Here is an 18,010-nt window from a genome sequence, read left to right as displayed (position 1 = left end):
AGCTTCATTTGATCTTCATTCTTACCCTTTAAGTCTTCTTATACTCCATGCTCAATTGACTTAGTCTTCATATTCATGGTGACTCCATTCTTCACTTGGGCTTGGATATCTCCTTTAATCTAAAGTCTATACAACTCAAAGCACACATTAGTACCTTGTGTTTGTTATCATCAAAACCAATGGAGGTTGAGGTGGCATTTATGTGGCAATGCTGACATGACATTTCCTTAACACTCGATTAATACCTTTTTGAAATACGAGGATTGTTACAAACCGATGAAGGTTCCTTTACTCAGTTCTTCAAAGATTAATCTTACTCACTCAAGCTTTTCCACTGGCTCGGCACTTTGCATGGTCTCCTCTTCTTGGTCATCTCAAACTTCTATGGTCATCGTTGCCACTGATGCGGGGCCACTTTCATTCTTCCTCGTATAATTCAGATAACATTGGTGTGATGACTTTGGATTGGATAGAGCCTCACCTACCCCATTCTTAGTTGGGAAGTTGATTTTAATGTGCTTGATTCATACAACCGCTCCTAGCAGGGTGAGCATTGGCCTTCCAATGATTATATTATAAGTTGTCAAATCCTGAATAACCATGAAAATTGATCTCACCATTGTATCTCAGGGGTAGGTACCGATTGTAAGATCTAGTTGTATTGTCCCTTATGCCATAGCCGAGGATCCAGCAAATCCATATAGGTGACTCGAGCAAGGGGAAAGTAGATCATCCTCTAGCTTCAGTCTCTGACATGCTTTATATGAAAGGAGATCTAGTGAGGAGCATGTATCCAATACACGATGTGCCTCCTGATTGGCCAACTCCACTTTTATGACAATGGCATCATTGTAGGGTGTTTAAATTCCATTCAGATCTTCATCTATGAATATTATGGGTTCAAGATAGTGCTCATGCTTTTTTTTTCTTACTTACTTCAGCCGCACCAACGAACCTTGACTTCGCCTTCATCTTCCAAATGGATTTAAGAGTCCATCCCCCGAAAATGGTATAGATTGGACTGATCCCTATCTCCTCTCATCCCTTTTTGAAAGCAGGTTGTTCATTCCTCCCATCTTTGCTCCTCAAGTGTTCTCTCTTTCTTTCTTCAGTCAACTATCTTCCTCAGCTACTCCCTGAACCTTTTACATATCTTATGAGATGTCCTTGGGATATCAACCTCTCGACCTCAACTTTCAAATTCCTACAATCATCTGTATAGTGTCCGTAGTCTTTATGGAACCTGCAATACTTATTGATATTCCTTTCTTTGGGCTTCGAGATCACCTTAGTTGGTCACTTGAGGAGGTCTCGATTTAATTTGCATTAAAATCTCAGACCTCTTCACATTTAAAGGAGTGTAATCTTCTTGATTTGGCGATTTGTTTCTCCAGTTTGATTGACCTTTTCTGCCTTAGTTGGCCACCTTAGACTTAAAGCTTTGAGCTTGGTCAACAGTCTTTTGCTCTTTGTTCGCCACCTTTGCCTCTCCCCATCAAGCCTCAATTATGTTAGAGACTTTGGCTTTCTTTTGGCACTTCCGAAAGAGCTCAACATATGTTTCAGCTTGTCTTGTAGGAGGGATTCTATGGGGCCATATTTGTGACTTGCTCATCCAAGTTCTCGGTCTCCATTGAGACTTTATTGAATTGTTGTAGGAAATCTCTAATTGATTCATTCTTCTCCTCCATGATAGTAAACACTTAGTCATGATTCCACTCTGGAACTGACCGACGAACATCCTCTTGAGTTCATCAAAGGTGGGTTATCAAGCCAGAGGGAGGGTTTAAGAACCACTTCTATGTTGCACCCTATAGGGACTAAGGAAACACCCGATAGAGTATTTGTCACACCCCACACGATGGTATCGGATTCCACCCCAACAACCCGTGGGTGTCATCCACAGCCTTAAAATCTCAATTACACTAAACATAATAAATAAGGCACACAATTCAATAATCAAGAGGAAAATGAACAGTTCAATAATTAATAAAGGAATAAAGGTTCCAAAATCCCAAGAATGAATACTGAATGAATCAAATAAGAATGTATAAGCAAATGCAAAATAAAAAAATGTCTGATTATGGTTTACAATTATCTTTCAGCATTTTATTGTATTTCTCTTCAAATTTTTATATGGAAGGAGCCATAAGACCCTCCTTCATCCCTTTATCCCAACGACAATCAAGTAGAGCTCTATTCTTGTCAATGGGCGCCATAGGAGCACTCCATGCATCCACAAGAAGCTTCATGCTCATTGTAACCAGTTTCCACTAAAGTCTCTAGTATCTTTTCAGTGGGGTTCTCCCATAGATACGAGGTTTCTTTTGTTTTTGCATAACCATCTAAGAAAGAAAATAAGAAATCACAAGGAATGAGTTTTAACGAACTCAGTAAGGCAACAATTACATTCATATTCCTCACATATGATTAAAAAAATGAAAAGATGAAATGCTATGTCATAAATGCATCTAGGAATTCTAACTTTGAAAGTCTCTATTTAGGCAGACTTGCTTTAAAATATACATCAGCCCTCATCTGGGAAGGTCTCGTCACTCTAATTCCTCGTGACACCCAAGCTGTCTTTTGGAATCTCGGGTAAGGGGTATGGTCCACATCATCAACCATGGCTAGGGTATAGGTCCACCTTCTCTCACCACAACCATTGGTTTGAGTACTGATGCATTTTGGGGATTCTAAACCCAATGCAAGGTCATAAGGTAACACACTACATGTGGTCTAAATACCTTTCCTCATGCTTAGTGCCCTTTTGGTCCAATATCCTTCTCCACCTAGGAATGCTAATCCTCACGACACCCAAGCCATCTTTTGGACAACATCCTTTAACCCTATGGTCATCCACATGTTGTTGGGACGAAAGCCTCCCAAGTCTCCTCATGACACCTAAGGCGTCTTTTGGATGCCCATAAGCCCAACCCTAACATATGCAACCCTACTATTGCATGAAAACAATGAGCTTGTGTCTTCTCATAACACCCAAGCCATCTTTTGGATGCCTAAAGGACCCAGCCACTGCCATCACGGGTCACTGGGCTTCAATACCCCTGCCGAAATGTAGTAGCATGTACATGTAACCTAACCATGCATCTAGACATCCTAGTCATGAAGGACAACAATTATGAAAAATTTTGGGTGCATCAGAGACAATGTCCCATACAACAACCCCTGATGACCCAAGCCAAGAATATCGGGCCAAGTATTCCCCAAGTCATAGTTGCACCAAACAACAATCCACAACATGAAAATAAGTAAAGCATAATGATTCATAATTAATAAGTAAACAAGCATAACAATACTTACAGAAAGCTATAGAGTCATTGACATGCTTAGAATAAATAGCAAATCAACAGACCAAACAATCCAACTATATATGTAATTGTGTCCTTACCTGACTTAGCAAAAAATATGGATAAACGTGCTAAGTCCTCACAACCAATTCTAGTAGATCCCAGAAAATCCCAAAATTATGTTCATTAAGTTTCGGAACCCAACCATTTGCTTAAGGCAGGTGGTCAATTCAATCGACCGGCTCAAGTGACCTTGAGCCTTTCGGGCAATTTTCCAAGTCTAAAATTCAAACTTTTGATCATTCATCTTCGACAGATTTTTGGATGAGCTCAAGTCTAAATTACGTTCTTAGAGCACTACAAAATCCTCTTCAACAACGAGAAAACGAAAAAACAGAACTTAACATAGATCTGAAAATAGAAATCTCCTTCTGAGAGTAACCGCCATTGAAATAGACATAAGATCTATTCTCTTGGCAATCTGACCAGAAATGATAGAAGGAATAATTCTTCATCTTCAATCAATTTCCAACAAAGATTCCAAAGAAAACTACTATCAAGGCAGGGCACCACAGCAAGGTGTCGGTGATGGAGGCCTTAGTCATTTACAGCATCTACACCAGCTTTCGGATCAACCTTGCCTACATCATGCATCACATCATGATCGATCGAGTTGAGTATCCTGGGGTCAAGAACTTAGCTTTTGGTCAACTTTGACGTCGATCTCGAGGATACTACGGTACTTCATCAGGAGCTAGGGGAGGACATCGATTCATGGTTGATCAGGAAGATGAGGCTTCATGATACAGCTAGATTGGAGGATGAACATGAGGATGCCGAGGATGATGATGAGGACAAGGACACTGAGGATGAGGATGATAATGGGGATGAGCACGGGGATGAGGATGTTGAAGATGAGGCTCAGGACCAGGATGATATCGAGGATCAGGGTCATGAAAATATTATAAGACACGAGGAGATTCTCACCCCACACTTCTTCGAGGTTGGAGGTCCATCACATACGATTTTTGAGGCTCTAGGTGTGGCTTTTCAATTGTTAGCGATATCTTCCACACTAGAGAGGATGGAGGCTTACATGTATTGTCACATCCCGCCCTAAATCCACCAAGGGGGTACCCTATCTAGATTACCCAGGGAGTGAATCACGGTCCCGCCGATCAAGTTTAGGAACGATCATAGTCACTTAGCACAATAATATAATCAAAAGCAAGAACAATTCTTTGTATTCAATTATTTTAATAATAAAAGTCAAAAGAGGATCTCAGAAGGATCACAAAGGACATCAGAGTGCGGAAAAGATACCAATAAAATAAATGATCAACATTCGGAGATGAGGTGGAAATTCCCTCTACAACATTGGCGGAAGGTAGATATACCAAATGGTGATGTGAGAGAGTGGTGACCAAATCCCCTACCATGGTTTGAGAGGACTTTACCCAACTATCACGGTAGACCCAAGATACGGAATTGGTTGAGGGGGAGTGACTGACGACCCAAAGAAGTATGGTGCTATAACTTAAAGCATGTCTACCTTAGAACTAGCATTCATAGAGTTAGAATCATACTTGCATCATGTGTTTCATAACATATTGCATCATGTTGTGGTTTGTATCATATGGCTTATGTTTTATGGAATAACTGCCTTGCTGAGTTCTTTTGAACTCACTCCTTTTTGCAACATCTTTGTTAGACTCTACTGCAAGTACTATTACTGTCGACTTTGACAATCAACACTCTGAAGACCAAGTTGATGACCAGTACACCACTGGTCATGATGTACAAGTTGATAAAGACTAGTAGTCCGAGATTGGGATTTATCTGGAGCAGTTCAGTTTTGTACTTATGTGTTAGGGATGGAATATCGCTTCATTCCCTTTTTAACTTTTTTATTTGAATTGTCGAGACCATAGTTTAGTTTGTTCCCTTGTCATTTTGGGAACCGGTTGTAACCCTATGGGTGACCGAGTGGCATTGATCACCTCCTTACCCTTCTTAGATTTTGGAGCCTCCGTCGGTTGTTCTGGGCTAACCAAGCGGTCCCTTTTGTTACCTGCGTCTCATGATTCCACTCATCTTCCTCTGACGAAATTGGACAAATGCCCTTGAGATATCAATCTCTCAATATCTGCTTTTAAATGCTTGCAATCATTGGAATAATGACCGTAATCCTTGTGGAAACGGCAATACCTTTCTCGATCTTGCTCCCCAGGTTTGGTGGGAAGCTTTGGAGGCCACTTCAAGATATTCTGTTTCTTGATAATATTTAAAATATCAGCCCGAGGAGTATTTAATGGAGTATACTCACTTTTACTGGGAGATCTTTGGCGCCACGCCTGGTGAGGCTTTCCGACTCGATCAAGAACATTCTGTTTCGGCTTCTTCTTGTTCTTAGGGGCCTTCTGTTCTCAAGGGCCTTCTGTTCTTTTGTAGAGGCTTTATTATCCCCCTGGCGTGTGTCTAGGATCTTCGTGACCTCTGCCTGCTTTTGGCATCTTTGCACCAGTTCAACATAAGTGGTAGGCATATCGTGAAGTAATAACTCCAAGAGTCGTCGGTTAGTGAGTCCAGTGAACAAAGCAGTTTTAGCCACTTGCTCATCTAGATTCTCTATCTCCATTGTGACCCTGTTGAATCTTTTCAGGTATTCCCGAATCGATTCACTTTTCCCTTGTTTGATAGTGAATAAGGTCTCCTCAGTCTTTTTGATTTGGATTCTGCTTTGGAGTCGTCCTATGAATTTGTGCGCCAATTCTTCAAAATCCACTATCTTTCCCAACGGGAGATTCGAGAACCATTTCTGTGCTGCTTCGGTCAAGGATGAACCAAAAACCTTGCAAAGGATTTCATCGGAATTACCCGCAACAGCCATAGTTTCTTGATAATAACTGATGTGAGCAGTGGGATCTCTTGAACCATCGAACGTGGAAAAAGTCGGCAAATTGAAATTGTGAGGAAACTGATATCCGGCAATGGGCCCGGCAAATGGAGTTTTTCGAATAACAGAATAAATATCATAAGTTATTCTCCCTCTCGCTAATTGTCCGAGTTTTTGATTGATATTGGCCAATTCTTGACCAATATGTGCGGATCGATCTCCGACGACACGATCATTCTCTCGAGCCACACGTCTGATGGTTGGTGAGTGAGTTCGTACTCCTGCACCCAACCTTATATTTGGATCGGTCGTACTTCCTTACGGTTCGTCGAACCGATCGTCTCGCCTAGGGAGTTCTCCAGTTCTCCTAGGTTCTTTTTCTCGCCATCAGTCGCCTTCCAGGAAATTTTGACCGACATTCTGTTCATTGATTAGTCGTTGCTCCTGTTGTAACACACGCCTTCCAGCATTACGGTGATTAGGTGCTTGTGGTGCCACCACTTGTCTGATCAGCACACGGAGCGCTTGACTTACCTCCAACAACTGGAGTTTCACTTGATCCAGTTGATACTGGAGTGGATCTGAAGGATTATTACCTCCTTGTCCGCCATCTTCCCGTACCTCCAGGGGTCGACTTCCCTTTGGGATATCTGGATTATTTGCTCCGGAATTTGGACACCGGCATCTCGCTGGGCCGCTGCCGCCGCCGATGATCTAATCACCATGGCTTTTCTGAAGCATTTCCCACAGACAGCGCCAAATGATGCGTCCAAAATCTGCTCAGCCCTTAGATCGCTGATGAATGACCTGCAAAAACAAACGTCAGATGTGGCCTGACCGCTGGGATCGGGAGTCCACCTCCGAAGGCTAAGTCAGTTGATGAACTTAATCACAAACGGCTCTGCTGGAGCATAGAGCTAAGGAATGAATAACGAGAATACGATTCAGATTGTATGTGTCCTTCTACCTTGTGAGTAGGTGATGTCTTATATAGAGTGGACCTTCGAATCTCCTTCGTTGGATGTATTTGAGCCTTCTTCGGATAGTCGTTAGATCTGAACGGATAGATCCGTTGAGTGATAGATCCCTACTAGGTTGGACTAGTAAATGACTCCTTTGATAATATGATCATTATATGGTAGTTATCCATATAATAGCGATAAGTGACAGCCGCCAAATGCTGCTACCCGTCTCTTTGTCGAATAGCCTATTCCGATCGTAGCGGATTAGGGCGTGCTTGTGACTGAGTTAGTTTTCTTCCTCAGCAAGCCATCTCCTGGACCTGGCTCGCTCGGAAGCGAGTCGATTCCTTTCGTCCCGATCGGAGTTGAGGGTTGAACCAAGATTGAACCAGGTTCGGTTATATTTTCTCCATATCAAGGACTTACCTCTAAGTGGTGGCCGTCGGATTCGACAAGTGGGCTTCGATCCTAGTCGACTGTCCTAGGTTTAGAGTTGAATCTTAGGATCTTTCATCTTCCAATTCCATGGGGATGGGGATTCCCTTGATGGTTACCCTGGATTTATTAGAGCCGGAGCGTAGGCCCGATTGGAGCCACTAGGGTTTGGTTCTTACTCGTCAAACCATCCAGTCTATGGTTTGTTCTTTAGTCCTTACTCATCAGGTTCCAAGTTGTTTTGTTTGTCTAAGGTTTGGTGGATATCCCACCCTCTTCTACAGTTCTACTATAAACTCTGCTTGGTTTAACTCTCTCCAGAGAGTCTAATATAAATTTATTTTTGACTAAAAACAAATTTCAACATTCATTACCATTAAAAAATGGTCAGCCGAACTTATAATATTGTATTCTACAACAAAAAACTTATAATATTGTAACCTGAAATAAATAAAGATCATTACAAAAAAAGATTAAAAAAAGAAGAAGATATTTTCTTGGTATGCTTTGAAATTATTAAATTAATGAAGTGTTCTTACCCCAAAAAAGAAAATTAATGAAGTGGAAATCTGATTAGTTAAATCTACTCGGTTTTCATCCTAGATACTCGGTTCGGATCTGGCAAAGGAATTTAATTTTAAAAGTTTTCTGACTAAAAGGAAAGCTACTCTGTTTTCTACCTCTTGGTAAAGGTGAGTCACTCATTCGAAGAAAACCTTAAAAATCGTCCATGGAGTCATCTCAATCTAGACATCCTTGAGGTACGATCGGTTTACTCTTCTATACTTTGCACTCAGAACTAGTATATAGAAAACTATCTGTCTATATCTTGACACAGCAGAAGTGATATTTCGTTTTGAATCCGTGAAATTAGCCTATAGTCTGCTCTGCTGAGTTCAAATTGATTCTTTGAATCGATAAACAAAAGAGGAAGTTTGAGTTACCCTGGTAACTAAATCCACTAACTATGAGCTATTTAATCTGATAAAATTGCTACTCTGGTAGCCTCATCATAAACGATGTCTGAACTGCACCATGGAGCGGTTTCATGGTCTGTATATGAACCCTAGCTTTCGAAATACAGTTCTTATCATTTCAGCCTGGGGGATGAAACTTAATAAAGGCAAATGGAAGATACATACTTGTTATTCTGAAAATCATATGTCCATGTCAGTTGGTTTCTTTTAGCATTATGGGTGTATTTAGGAAAACCCTTGAATGGAGCATTCATTTGAAGGTAACCAGCAGTACTTAAACAAAAGTAGCAGCTTCACATAAAAATAAAAATAAAAATAAATGAATATAATAACAATAGTAATAGAAGCAACAAGAACAAAAGTAATTCATCCAAAAAATAGTTATAATCATAAAAACAAGAACAGAAGTAGTGGCTCTCTTACGTCTAATACTGCATATATACCCCTGGATCTACTACCCAGACACATCATCCAGAAGCAGATCCATCCATCGAACCCATACTCTGTAGGCAGCTTGTGACCTGTCAGTAGACATTCACTAGTAGTTAGCCATGGGAAGGGAATCCTGTAGCTTGTATAAAGGGAAGAAAGTGACAATCTATTGCTAGAACATTTAAAACAAGATGACAACTATCTCAAGTTGTTAGCAGATTAACAATATAGAAATTAGTTTCCGGATTTATAAACAACATTATATCTGATCATCAGATAATAGTGATAGATAGCAGATCCTATGACTCATATTTGTACACGTGTTAGCATCTTGTCTGTCCGCTCCATCTGCATTCTTGGTTCTTGTTTTTCCCTTCTGTAGTTCCTATGGCTCATATTTGTACACATGTTAGCATTTTGTTTGTTTGTGTTTCCTAGACTTGCCATATATGTGATGTATCTCGTTCTTATTAATTAATGAAAAGCATTCATTACATGTATCATTCTCCGTTTGACTCTGGCGAGAACATGTTCTCGATCTCTGTTTTTCCGCTCCGCCTGCGTTCTTGGTTCTTATTTTTCCCTTCTATACATCCTATGACTCATATTTGTACACATGTTGTCATCTTGTCTGTTTGTGTTTCCTACACTTGCTATATATGTGATGTATCCCATTCTTTATTAGTTAATGAAATACATTCATTACATGGTATCATTTTCTGTTTGACTCTCGTGAGTGTTCTCGATCTGGGTTTTTCCACTTCGTCTGCATTCTTTGTTCTTGTTTTTCCCTTCTGTAGATCCTATGACTCATTTGTACGCATGTTTTCATCTTGTCTGTTTGTGTTTCCTACAGTTGCTATATATATATATATATATATATATATATATATATAGATGTATCATGTTCTTGATTAATTAATGAAATACATTCATTACATGGTATCATTCGCTGTTTGACTCTGGCGAGTGTTCTCGATCTGGGTTTTTCTGCTCCGTCTGTGTTCTTGGTTCTTGTTTTTCCCTTCTGTAGATCCTATGAGTCATATTTGTACACATGCTAGCATCTTGTCTTTTTGTGTTTCCTACACTTGCTATATATATGATGTATCCCATTCTTTATTAATTAATGAAGTACATTCATTACAAATAGACCCTGGTATATTGGTAAGGCTGCTCCATTGGCACCTAGTTGTCATGAGTTTTGAGTCCAAAAACCCTATCCTAAAGTGGATGGTGGTGGAGGCATTGGGTATTCCGTTGTTTCTATCTCCTCATCAGTCATATGTATAGCCTACCCAATGCAATGGCGATTTGTCAGATCAACTGTTTGAAAAATAAATAAATTCATATCAAGTTCAGTAACTCCAGTACACAACCAACCCATAGGGTAGAAAACTTTAAGACTCCAATTCAATGACAAGTAGGTCCAGGAATAATTAACCTTAAAACTGCCCAATCTAGATGGTCAGATGTGAGAGAACCCATCCTCCATTGTAGCTGGCCAGTAATGGCATAAATAGAAACCAAAAGCTCAGCTGGAGAGTGTTTAACATGTGAAGTAGCTTCAACAGTCCTTGGCCATTTTCAACAAGATAGCATTCGAATTAGGATGAGGTTGATTTACATACCTTTGTGTTAAACCAGAAAGAGACGAGAGAAGAAGTTAGGTCAAGTGCATCCCACTCATGCCTTGCCAGCATTACACTGTTGGCACTGGTTTCCCAGTAGGCTTCACTGTTTGTCACAGCCGTCCTGCATTTCTTAAGGAAGAATAAAGCACAAGGCCATAGAATATTTTGGTCTAAAATGGTGAGCATGTAAATGGTTGTTAGCATGTAAATGGTTGTCACTCTTGTGATTTACTAATAGCAGAAAAGTGATAAGACACTGGAATGACCTCTGCAATTACCGGCCACCATTCACTGCTCACCTGCAATTTCTGGCAACAAATCACTCCTCACCCCTGAAATCTCTCTCGATGGATCTCAATGAAATGAATACAACAATTGATCACAATTTATGAACAAACAAAAGCGATTTGACTTCCAATAGCAATCTGTAATTTCCCTTTTGAAGAATCATGATCGCTGCCCCTAACCTAAAACCGGTGAACTCGCCCCAGTTCACAACCGTAAGCCAAGCTTGCCCTAAAAACCTACACTCTTCCTTCCCCCCCCCCCCCCCCCCCAATTACAATTTCACGCTATGTAAACTCCCACAAACTCCTTTCCCATGTGACCCTCCCACGTGAGTTGTTTCATTTCCCAAAACTACCCTTGTTCCATAACCTACAAATGGTGTTTTAACAATATTTCCCCCCAAAGTTTCACCTTGCCCTCAAGGTGAACTTGAGCCTCCATCAAAAGACATTGTCACCACACTACTGCAGTTGCCTGTAACCGCCGTTGCATCCACTTCTTCCTCATGAACAATCAGAACTTTAAGTTGCTCGTAGGGACACTGATGGGCCTTGGAATAGGGCGCATCACAGTGGAAACACAAGCCCTTGTCCATCTTCGACTTAATATCTTCCGGCGTCAGCCACTGCGAGTGTGGATTCTGTCCAGTAGGGATTGTTGCCGCCTGAGAAGAGGTTGGGGAAGACAAGGGGCTAATCAGCGCAGGAATTGGTTGGGCTTGACTTAGCCCGGTCGACCCAACTGAGTTGGCTCCAACACCACTCAAGTTCCTGTTGCTGGGTTGGGCTTCGGCCCACTCCTAAGGACTGAACTTAAATTCAAAAGGCGCTAGGCTGCATTAGGAATAGATGGACTTATGGGCTGGTTGTTGCTGGGTTCCCTTGGCCCACTAAGGGAATGGTTCTTTTCCTCAATCTGACTGGATCAGATCCGTCATATGGGCCAGACTCGATGGTGCAAACCTGCGGATCTTGGCCCATAACTCCTCTTTCAACCCAGCCATAAAATCCCTGCGTAACCGCTCCTCAGGTACGCATTCAACTCTGCTTTGAACTCGTTTTTACACTGCTGTTCTTTCTCCAACTCCCGTCCTAGGACTCCAATCTTGGAATCCAATGCCTTGAACTGGATCTGAATCCTTTAACAGATTTTTCAAGATCTTCCACTCTTGCTTCCATTCTACTCCTAACCATGCCCTGGGATCAAATTGGCTCTGATACCATGTTAATAAGACCCTGGAATGACCTCTGCAATTACCGGCAAACCGCTCACTGCTTACCTGCAATTTCTGGCAACAAATCACTTCTCACCCCTGAAATCTCTCTTGATGGAGCTCAACAAAATGAATACAACAATTGGATCACAATTGATGAACAAACAAAAGTAATTTGAATTCCAATAACAATCTCTAATTTCCCTTACGAAGACTCACGATCCCTATCTCTAACCCAAAACCAGTGAACTCGACCCAGTTCACAACCGCATGCCAAGCTTGCCCCAAAAACCTAAACTCCTCGCCCCTCCCCCTATCTCTAATTACAATTTCACGCTATATAAACCCCCTCGAGCTCCTGTCCCATGTGACCCTCCCACATGAGTTATTTCATTACCCAAAAGTACCCCTGTTCCAGAACCTACGAATGGTGTTTTAACACAAAGCAGCAACCCAGAATTTCATAGTGTCAAGAAGGGAATTCCTCTACAGTCTACACTATAACATTCTCCATCGAAACATATGATGAAATAGAAACCATCTTGTAGAGAGCTAACAAAATATGTGACTACTATTAAATTTTCACCTATTTCTAAAAGACAAAATAGCAACTACTAAAGATCCCCCCAGACATGACTTACTGATAAGTACTGCCGGTCCTATACCTGGCACACGAAGACTGTGAAGTCTTGGGCCTCTGCTAGTGGGGCAATAGGAAAAGAATTAATGCAAATTGACATTTAGCTTTCTCTGTGTACTATTAATAAAATTAAAGACTATAGATTGGCACCTGACTTGAGTATTTTAAATTTTATTACCTACTTACTATTTTAAAATTATGTGTTTCAAAGATACATGCTGTCAACATAAATCTCCAAAACTTAATTCCTGGTAGAAAATGAAAGTTAAACTCAAATTACAACAATACCCTGACAAATGAGATCCTGTGCCAATCCCTATTGGACTGGAATCATGTGTTGGAGCTGATTTGTCTTGAGCAAGAGACAATCTTGTCCAAACATGCACATGCAACTGCACCATATAGCCATGACTTCGATGACCTTCCTGTGATTAGTGCATTGAGCATTCCCATGCAAAGAGCTGCATAGCAAAAGTTGGGCAACTGTCAGACTGCCTTTATGGCTTTATGCTGGCATTGTCTTTCTGTTTAAGTATTCTATCTCTAAGGACTTATATGCATTATTTTTACATTGCGTATTCTTTCAAAGTATGGTGTAGACCTAAGAAGGTAATGACTTCTAGAGACCTTACATTTGTTCTATACCTATTCAGGATCGTGTTATGACATGTTGGCTTTTGGTTCTTAAGTGATGTGAGAGTATCAAATGCGTTTTTAACTACTCATTATGCTGATGATGTGGGGGTAGGGGTCAGTTTACCTTGCCCCCACCCCCAAAACACACACGCACATGCAATAGAAGGGATATAAGTTCCAAATCATCTGATAGGCCAGGTACGCCTTGTAATCCAGTCCAATGGAACTAATTAAGGAAGAAGAAGCATAAGTGGAACATAGATGTTGTTTTGGCTGTTTTTTGAATTTTCTGGTTTTTTCAGAAGTCAAAGTTGTTCCATTTTCAGACCATAGCCTTTTTCTCTGGGCCTTCTTGTTTTTGTAACTACAAGTACAATTTATTTCCAAATATTGTTGCTGATGATATCTGGTTTGAATGACTGATTTCAGGTAGGTGCTTATGTGTTAAGGTTCCTTACATCTGATGTCTGGAATGTCTTAGCAGAAGATTCCAACTTAATTTAAAATTTGGATATATAGAACTACTCTAGGCCTTTGGAACATACAATCTTGTTTAATTGTTTAGGGATCATTTGGTCATTTTCCTTAGTCAGTCAACACAAAGTTTGCCATTCTTATTTACTGGACTTGGAATGTGAAATGTATCAGACAATCATCGGTTGAAAATTCCACAAAAAATGGGAGTAGGTGATCTAGTGGAGGTGGGAGCTCAAAATCAAGAGCCACTTGGGAAACAAGAGAAAGTCAACTATGATAGAATAAGTGGGCTACCTGATCCAGTTCTTCATCACATCCTCTCCTTAGTACCTACCAAGGTTGCAGTAAGTACTAGCATATTGTCAAGGAGATGGCGATACTTGTGGACTTATGCTGACAAGCTAGACTTTGAGGATGACCTGTTTTATTCCATACAAATGAATGAAGATTTAATGGTTAAATTCATGGATTTTGTGGATAATGTCCTGGTTCAAAATTTGTTAAATATACAGCAGCTCCGTCTTTTGGGAGGAGATTGTTATGCGGTTCGGATTGATTCATGGATCCGAGCTGCAATAAAGCGTGAGGTCAAAGAACTCGATATTTTCATACGCCCTAGGGTTCCTTTTGAGTTTCCCGGTTGCTTATTTAGTTCTGAATTATTAACAGTATTGAAACTCAATTTGGCTTGCTCGGATCTCAATCTCCCAACTTCAGTTTATCTTCCTAGCCTTAAAACGATGCGTCTGGATTCTGTTATATTTTCAGATGAACATTTGACCCACAATTTCTTTTTCAACTGTCCGACCTTAGAAAATTTGATCATGAAAAAATGTGGATTACGAAATCTTGAAGTCCTCCACATTTCTGCTCCTAAACTGAAGTTCTTGACAGTGGACTGTGGTGCTGGTGGTCAAAATAGTTTAAGTCACTGTAAGATCAAGGTTTCGACTAGAGATCTTGTATCCTTAAAGTACCATGATGGTGTTGCCTTTGGATATTCATTGGAGAATCCACAGTCTGTGGTTGAAGCAAGTATTCGCTTATGGCCTACTCGGCATGAACTGAGGGTATTCTGGAATACTGAGGGTTACAGTGCAATTAATCTTCTTAAAGGGGTTTCTCATGCAAAAGTTTTGAAGTTGTCTGGTACAAACAGCAACACCATTGAGGTACTCTTTCTGAACCTCATCTTTCTATGTGATTGTATTTGTCAAAGTTACCGAGTTATCTCTCTTTGTTTTTATGTTGTTTTTTGCTCCTATTGTCGCGTTTTAGAATAAGTTCTAGCAATTACAGTGGGTATCTCTTTTGTTTTATTTGATTTCTGAAGGTGTTAAATTTTAATTTTCACCCCTGTTGCAGATTCTTTCTCCTGTGCGTGATTTGTTGGATCATCTGCCCACCTTTGGCAATCTTAGATCTTTGAAGCTTACTGCAGGGTGTTGTGCAAGGCATCTTTCAGTTATAACCCACTTGCTCCAAAGTGCTCCTAATCTTGAATACCTCAAAGTAAAAATTGATAAGGTAAATCGAAGTATAACAATCTAATTATCTTAGTTAGCCATTAGTATAATAGGCCATGCTTTTTTATGCCTTGAATTCCGAGTTCAGTTGGTCATGGAGGCATGTGCAGGACAAGTCGGTGGGCCGATGCTGGGAACCAGAGAAGTTAGGCATCAGTTGTCACTGTGATCATCTCAAGGTGGTTGAACTGAAGGATTTTGGTGGTAGGGAAAATGAACTGAAGCTGCTGAAATTTTTGCTAGGAAATTCTAAGAGTTTGGAGAAGATAGTACTTGTGGCTTCTGTAGAATTGTCTGCTGACACTTGGAATCAAGGAGAGGCTAACCGAAAGCTCCTAGGGTTTTTGCGAGCATCAGACCATTGTACAATTGATTTAAAAATCTTGATGTGCGGACATGATTACTTCGAGCAGCCTCTATGTGCATATGGCTTGCGTGGTCAACAGAAGTCCTGTTTGATGCCACTGGGGAGAAAGCCTTTCCTGTATGATGTGGATGAATGGCGCCCATTACCCAGGTAACATGGCACTGATTCAGACACTTTGTTTTGGTTTTCAGGAGTGCATTTAATAGTGTCATCATCAGTGTTGGTTCTAAGTTAATGGAAACACTTACTACTAGATGAGAATGCATATATCTATCTTTAGAGAGGTGCTGTTCAGAAATTCCAATGTTGTATTCAACATCAAATTGTACAAATAACCTGGAAACAACCCTATTTCTCTACTGCTGAAAAATGCTATTGAAGCTGATATATTATAAATTGTATACTATATTATTCTTATGGAGAAATGCTTACTGTGGGGGAATTTACTGCTCATGCCCTGACACAGTAGGAGTTGTAAGAATTGCCATGTACCCAATGAAAGGCAGGAAACTCACCCCTCCTGATGTTTCTGCATGCTCTCATTCTGCTAAACTTTTGCACTATTTAGATATATGTTTATGTTTATGTGGTGCAGCAATTCTAATTCTGTATGCTTAATTTGTCTGACTAGAAATAGCAGTACACATTTAAACTGAGGCAGGAAGATATCCCCTTACCAGTGTATTGTCATATGCTTAATGAAGTTTTTTTATTGATTTTTTCCTGCCTTAACCTAGGATGATCCGTGCTTCTAAATATTCATTTTCCCTGATCTAATTTGACCCCTAGAAGACAGTAAACTCACAGATTTCACTTGATTGAGAGAAATATTGATTTTCTTCTGCCCTAACCTTGGATGATCAGTGCTGCTAAATATTAATTTTCCCTGATCTAGTTTGACCCCTAGAAGACAGTAAACTCGCAGAGTTCGCTTGATTGAGAGAACACTGTGCAGTACTTCTTTAAGAATTACTAGGGAATCCATTAAACATTAGGATTTGTTCTCCCAAATTCTCATTGTCAATGTTAACCAGAAATCTAGCTCACCACACCCTCAAAATTTTATTAGAAAGACGGAGAAAGGATGCTGTATGCAAGGTTTAAAGTATCATTATCGAATTGGTCAAGTGATTTTAATAGACATATCGTCCTGTGTTGAGTATTGTATTATATTGGCCAATTTATTTTAGAACGATCTAATAAAGAGACATGGAGATGTATTGTATTGATTGTATTCAATATGTACATGTATCTGTTAATATGGTTACATTGTTGGATACTTTAAACGTTGGTTGTAGGCTGCTTAGCAAAATACAATGACTTTTTTTTATCTATTATCTTTATTATTAAAAGTTTTCAGTTTTTTTAGGGGATATTGGGAAGGGGTAAGTGATGATATATTTCACACATGAAAAGGGGGCTAGAAAAGTTTCTTTAAAAGAATTAAAAATTAAAGGGGGTTGTTGGGTGTTGGCCATGCCTCCCTGGCCCCAAGGAAGTTCCGCCCCTGAGTTCAAAATTTTTCTCGTTAGATAGCTGGATCGAACCTAATATAAATCTGGAATTTTTGGCAATAAATCCCATTCTAAAGGAATAGAGATGGAAAAAGTGAGTTGGATCCTCTACTCTACCAACATGGAGAAGAAATTTTTTCACCATACATGATTGGATTCATAACATTTGTTCAATCAAAAATCAAAATCTTTTTGACAGGTAAGATGTTTTCATCTGGCAATCCTTGAGTGATGGTTTGTTCACTATTAAATCGGCTTACAATTAGTTTGCTCAATCTCCTTTTGGCGGCCCAATAAACAGAGTCATGGATTTGGGAATCTATATGGAAGCTGAGCTCCTTGCTGTCAAGGGAGGAGTTGAGTTGTCCATCGAGAAGGGGCTTCTCCCATTAATCGTAGAATTGGATTCAATGAAGGTGGTTTCGCTCTCTCATCCTACCAAATGTTGATTGGTAGGTTCATGACGAGCATTACTGCCATTAGATCACTGCTCATTCGTAATGATCGATCAACCATTACTCATGTCCAAAGAAATGCCAATTTTGCTGTTGATTGGATGTCAAAGGTGCTTTTACCTACAGAGTTCCATAACATTCTTTTCAAATCCCCCCATCGGAGTTAGAGGAGATTCTTCAATCTAGTGATGGTTATAGTTGTGACCAATTTTCCCTTTTGCTAATTCCACCCCCCCCCCCCCCCCCCCCC

At 40.2% G+C, this 18,010-nt stretch overlaps 1 protein-coding gene across 4 annotated transcripts; it reads left to right on the top strand.

The window, feature by feature from the left end:
- Window positions 1–8,162: 8,162 nt before the first annotated feature.
- Window positions 8,163–16,995, top strand: LOC149002442 (F-box/LRR-repeat protein At3g59200-like). Of its 4 annotated transcripts, none has more exons than XM_089136931.1 (4): window positions 8,163–8,362; window positions 13,851–15,070; window positions 15,264–15,425; window positions 15,525–15,690. In XM_089136931.1, the coding sequence occupies exons 2-4, from the start codon at window positions 14,099–14,101 to the stop codon at window positions 15,591–15,593; spliced, it is 1,203 nt and encodes a 400-aa protein (XP_088993057.1). In that variant the 5' UTR covers window positions 8,163–8,362; window positions 13,851–14,098; the 3' UTR covers window positions 15,594–15,690. The 4 variants fall into 4 exon arrangements, with proteins under 4 accessions (XP_088993057.1, XP_088993056.1, XP_088993055.1 ...); XM_089136930.1 differs by having other exon boundaries at window positions 15,513–15,690; XM_089136929.1 differs by having other exon boundaries at window positions 8,165–8,362; window positions 14,070–15,070; window positions 15,535–16,995.
- The last annotated feature ends 1,015 nt before the right edge of the window (window positions 16,996–18,010 follow it).

Source organism: Hakea prostrata, chromosome 10, assembly GCF_041222555.1.
Source record: "Hakea prostrata isolate BN-2017 chromosome 10, UWA_Hpros_2, whole genome shotgun sequence".
Classification (NCBI taxonomy): Eukaryota; Viridiplantae; Streptophyta; class Magnoliopsida; order Proteales; family Proteaceae; genus Hakea; species Hakea prostrata.
This window is presented reverse-complemented; position numbering and strand designations above follow the sequence as displayed.

Excerpts from the sequence above, each read along its gene's own strand:
- LOC149002442 (XM_089136929.1), top strand. The coding sequence starts at position 14,099 with ATGGGAGTAGGTGATCTAGTGGAGGTGGGAGCTCAAAATCAAGAGCCA. Across the intron at positions 15,071-15,263 it reads CAAACAGCAACACCATTGAG|ATTCTTTCTCCTGTGCGTGA; the intron begins GTACTCTTTCTG and ends CCCCTGTTGCAG. Across the intron at positions 15,426-15,534 it reads TCAAAGTAAAAATTGATAAG|GACAAGTCGGTGGGCCGATG; the intron begins GTAAATCGAAGT and ends AGGCATGTGCAG.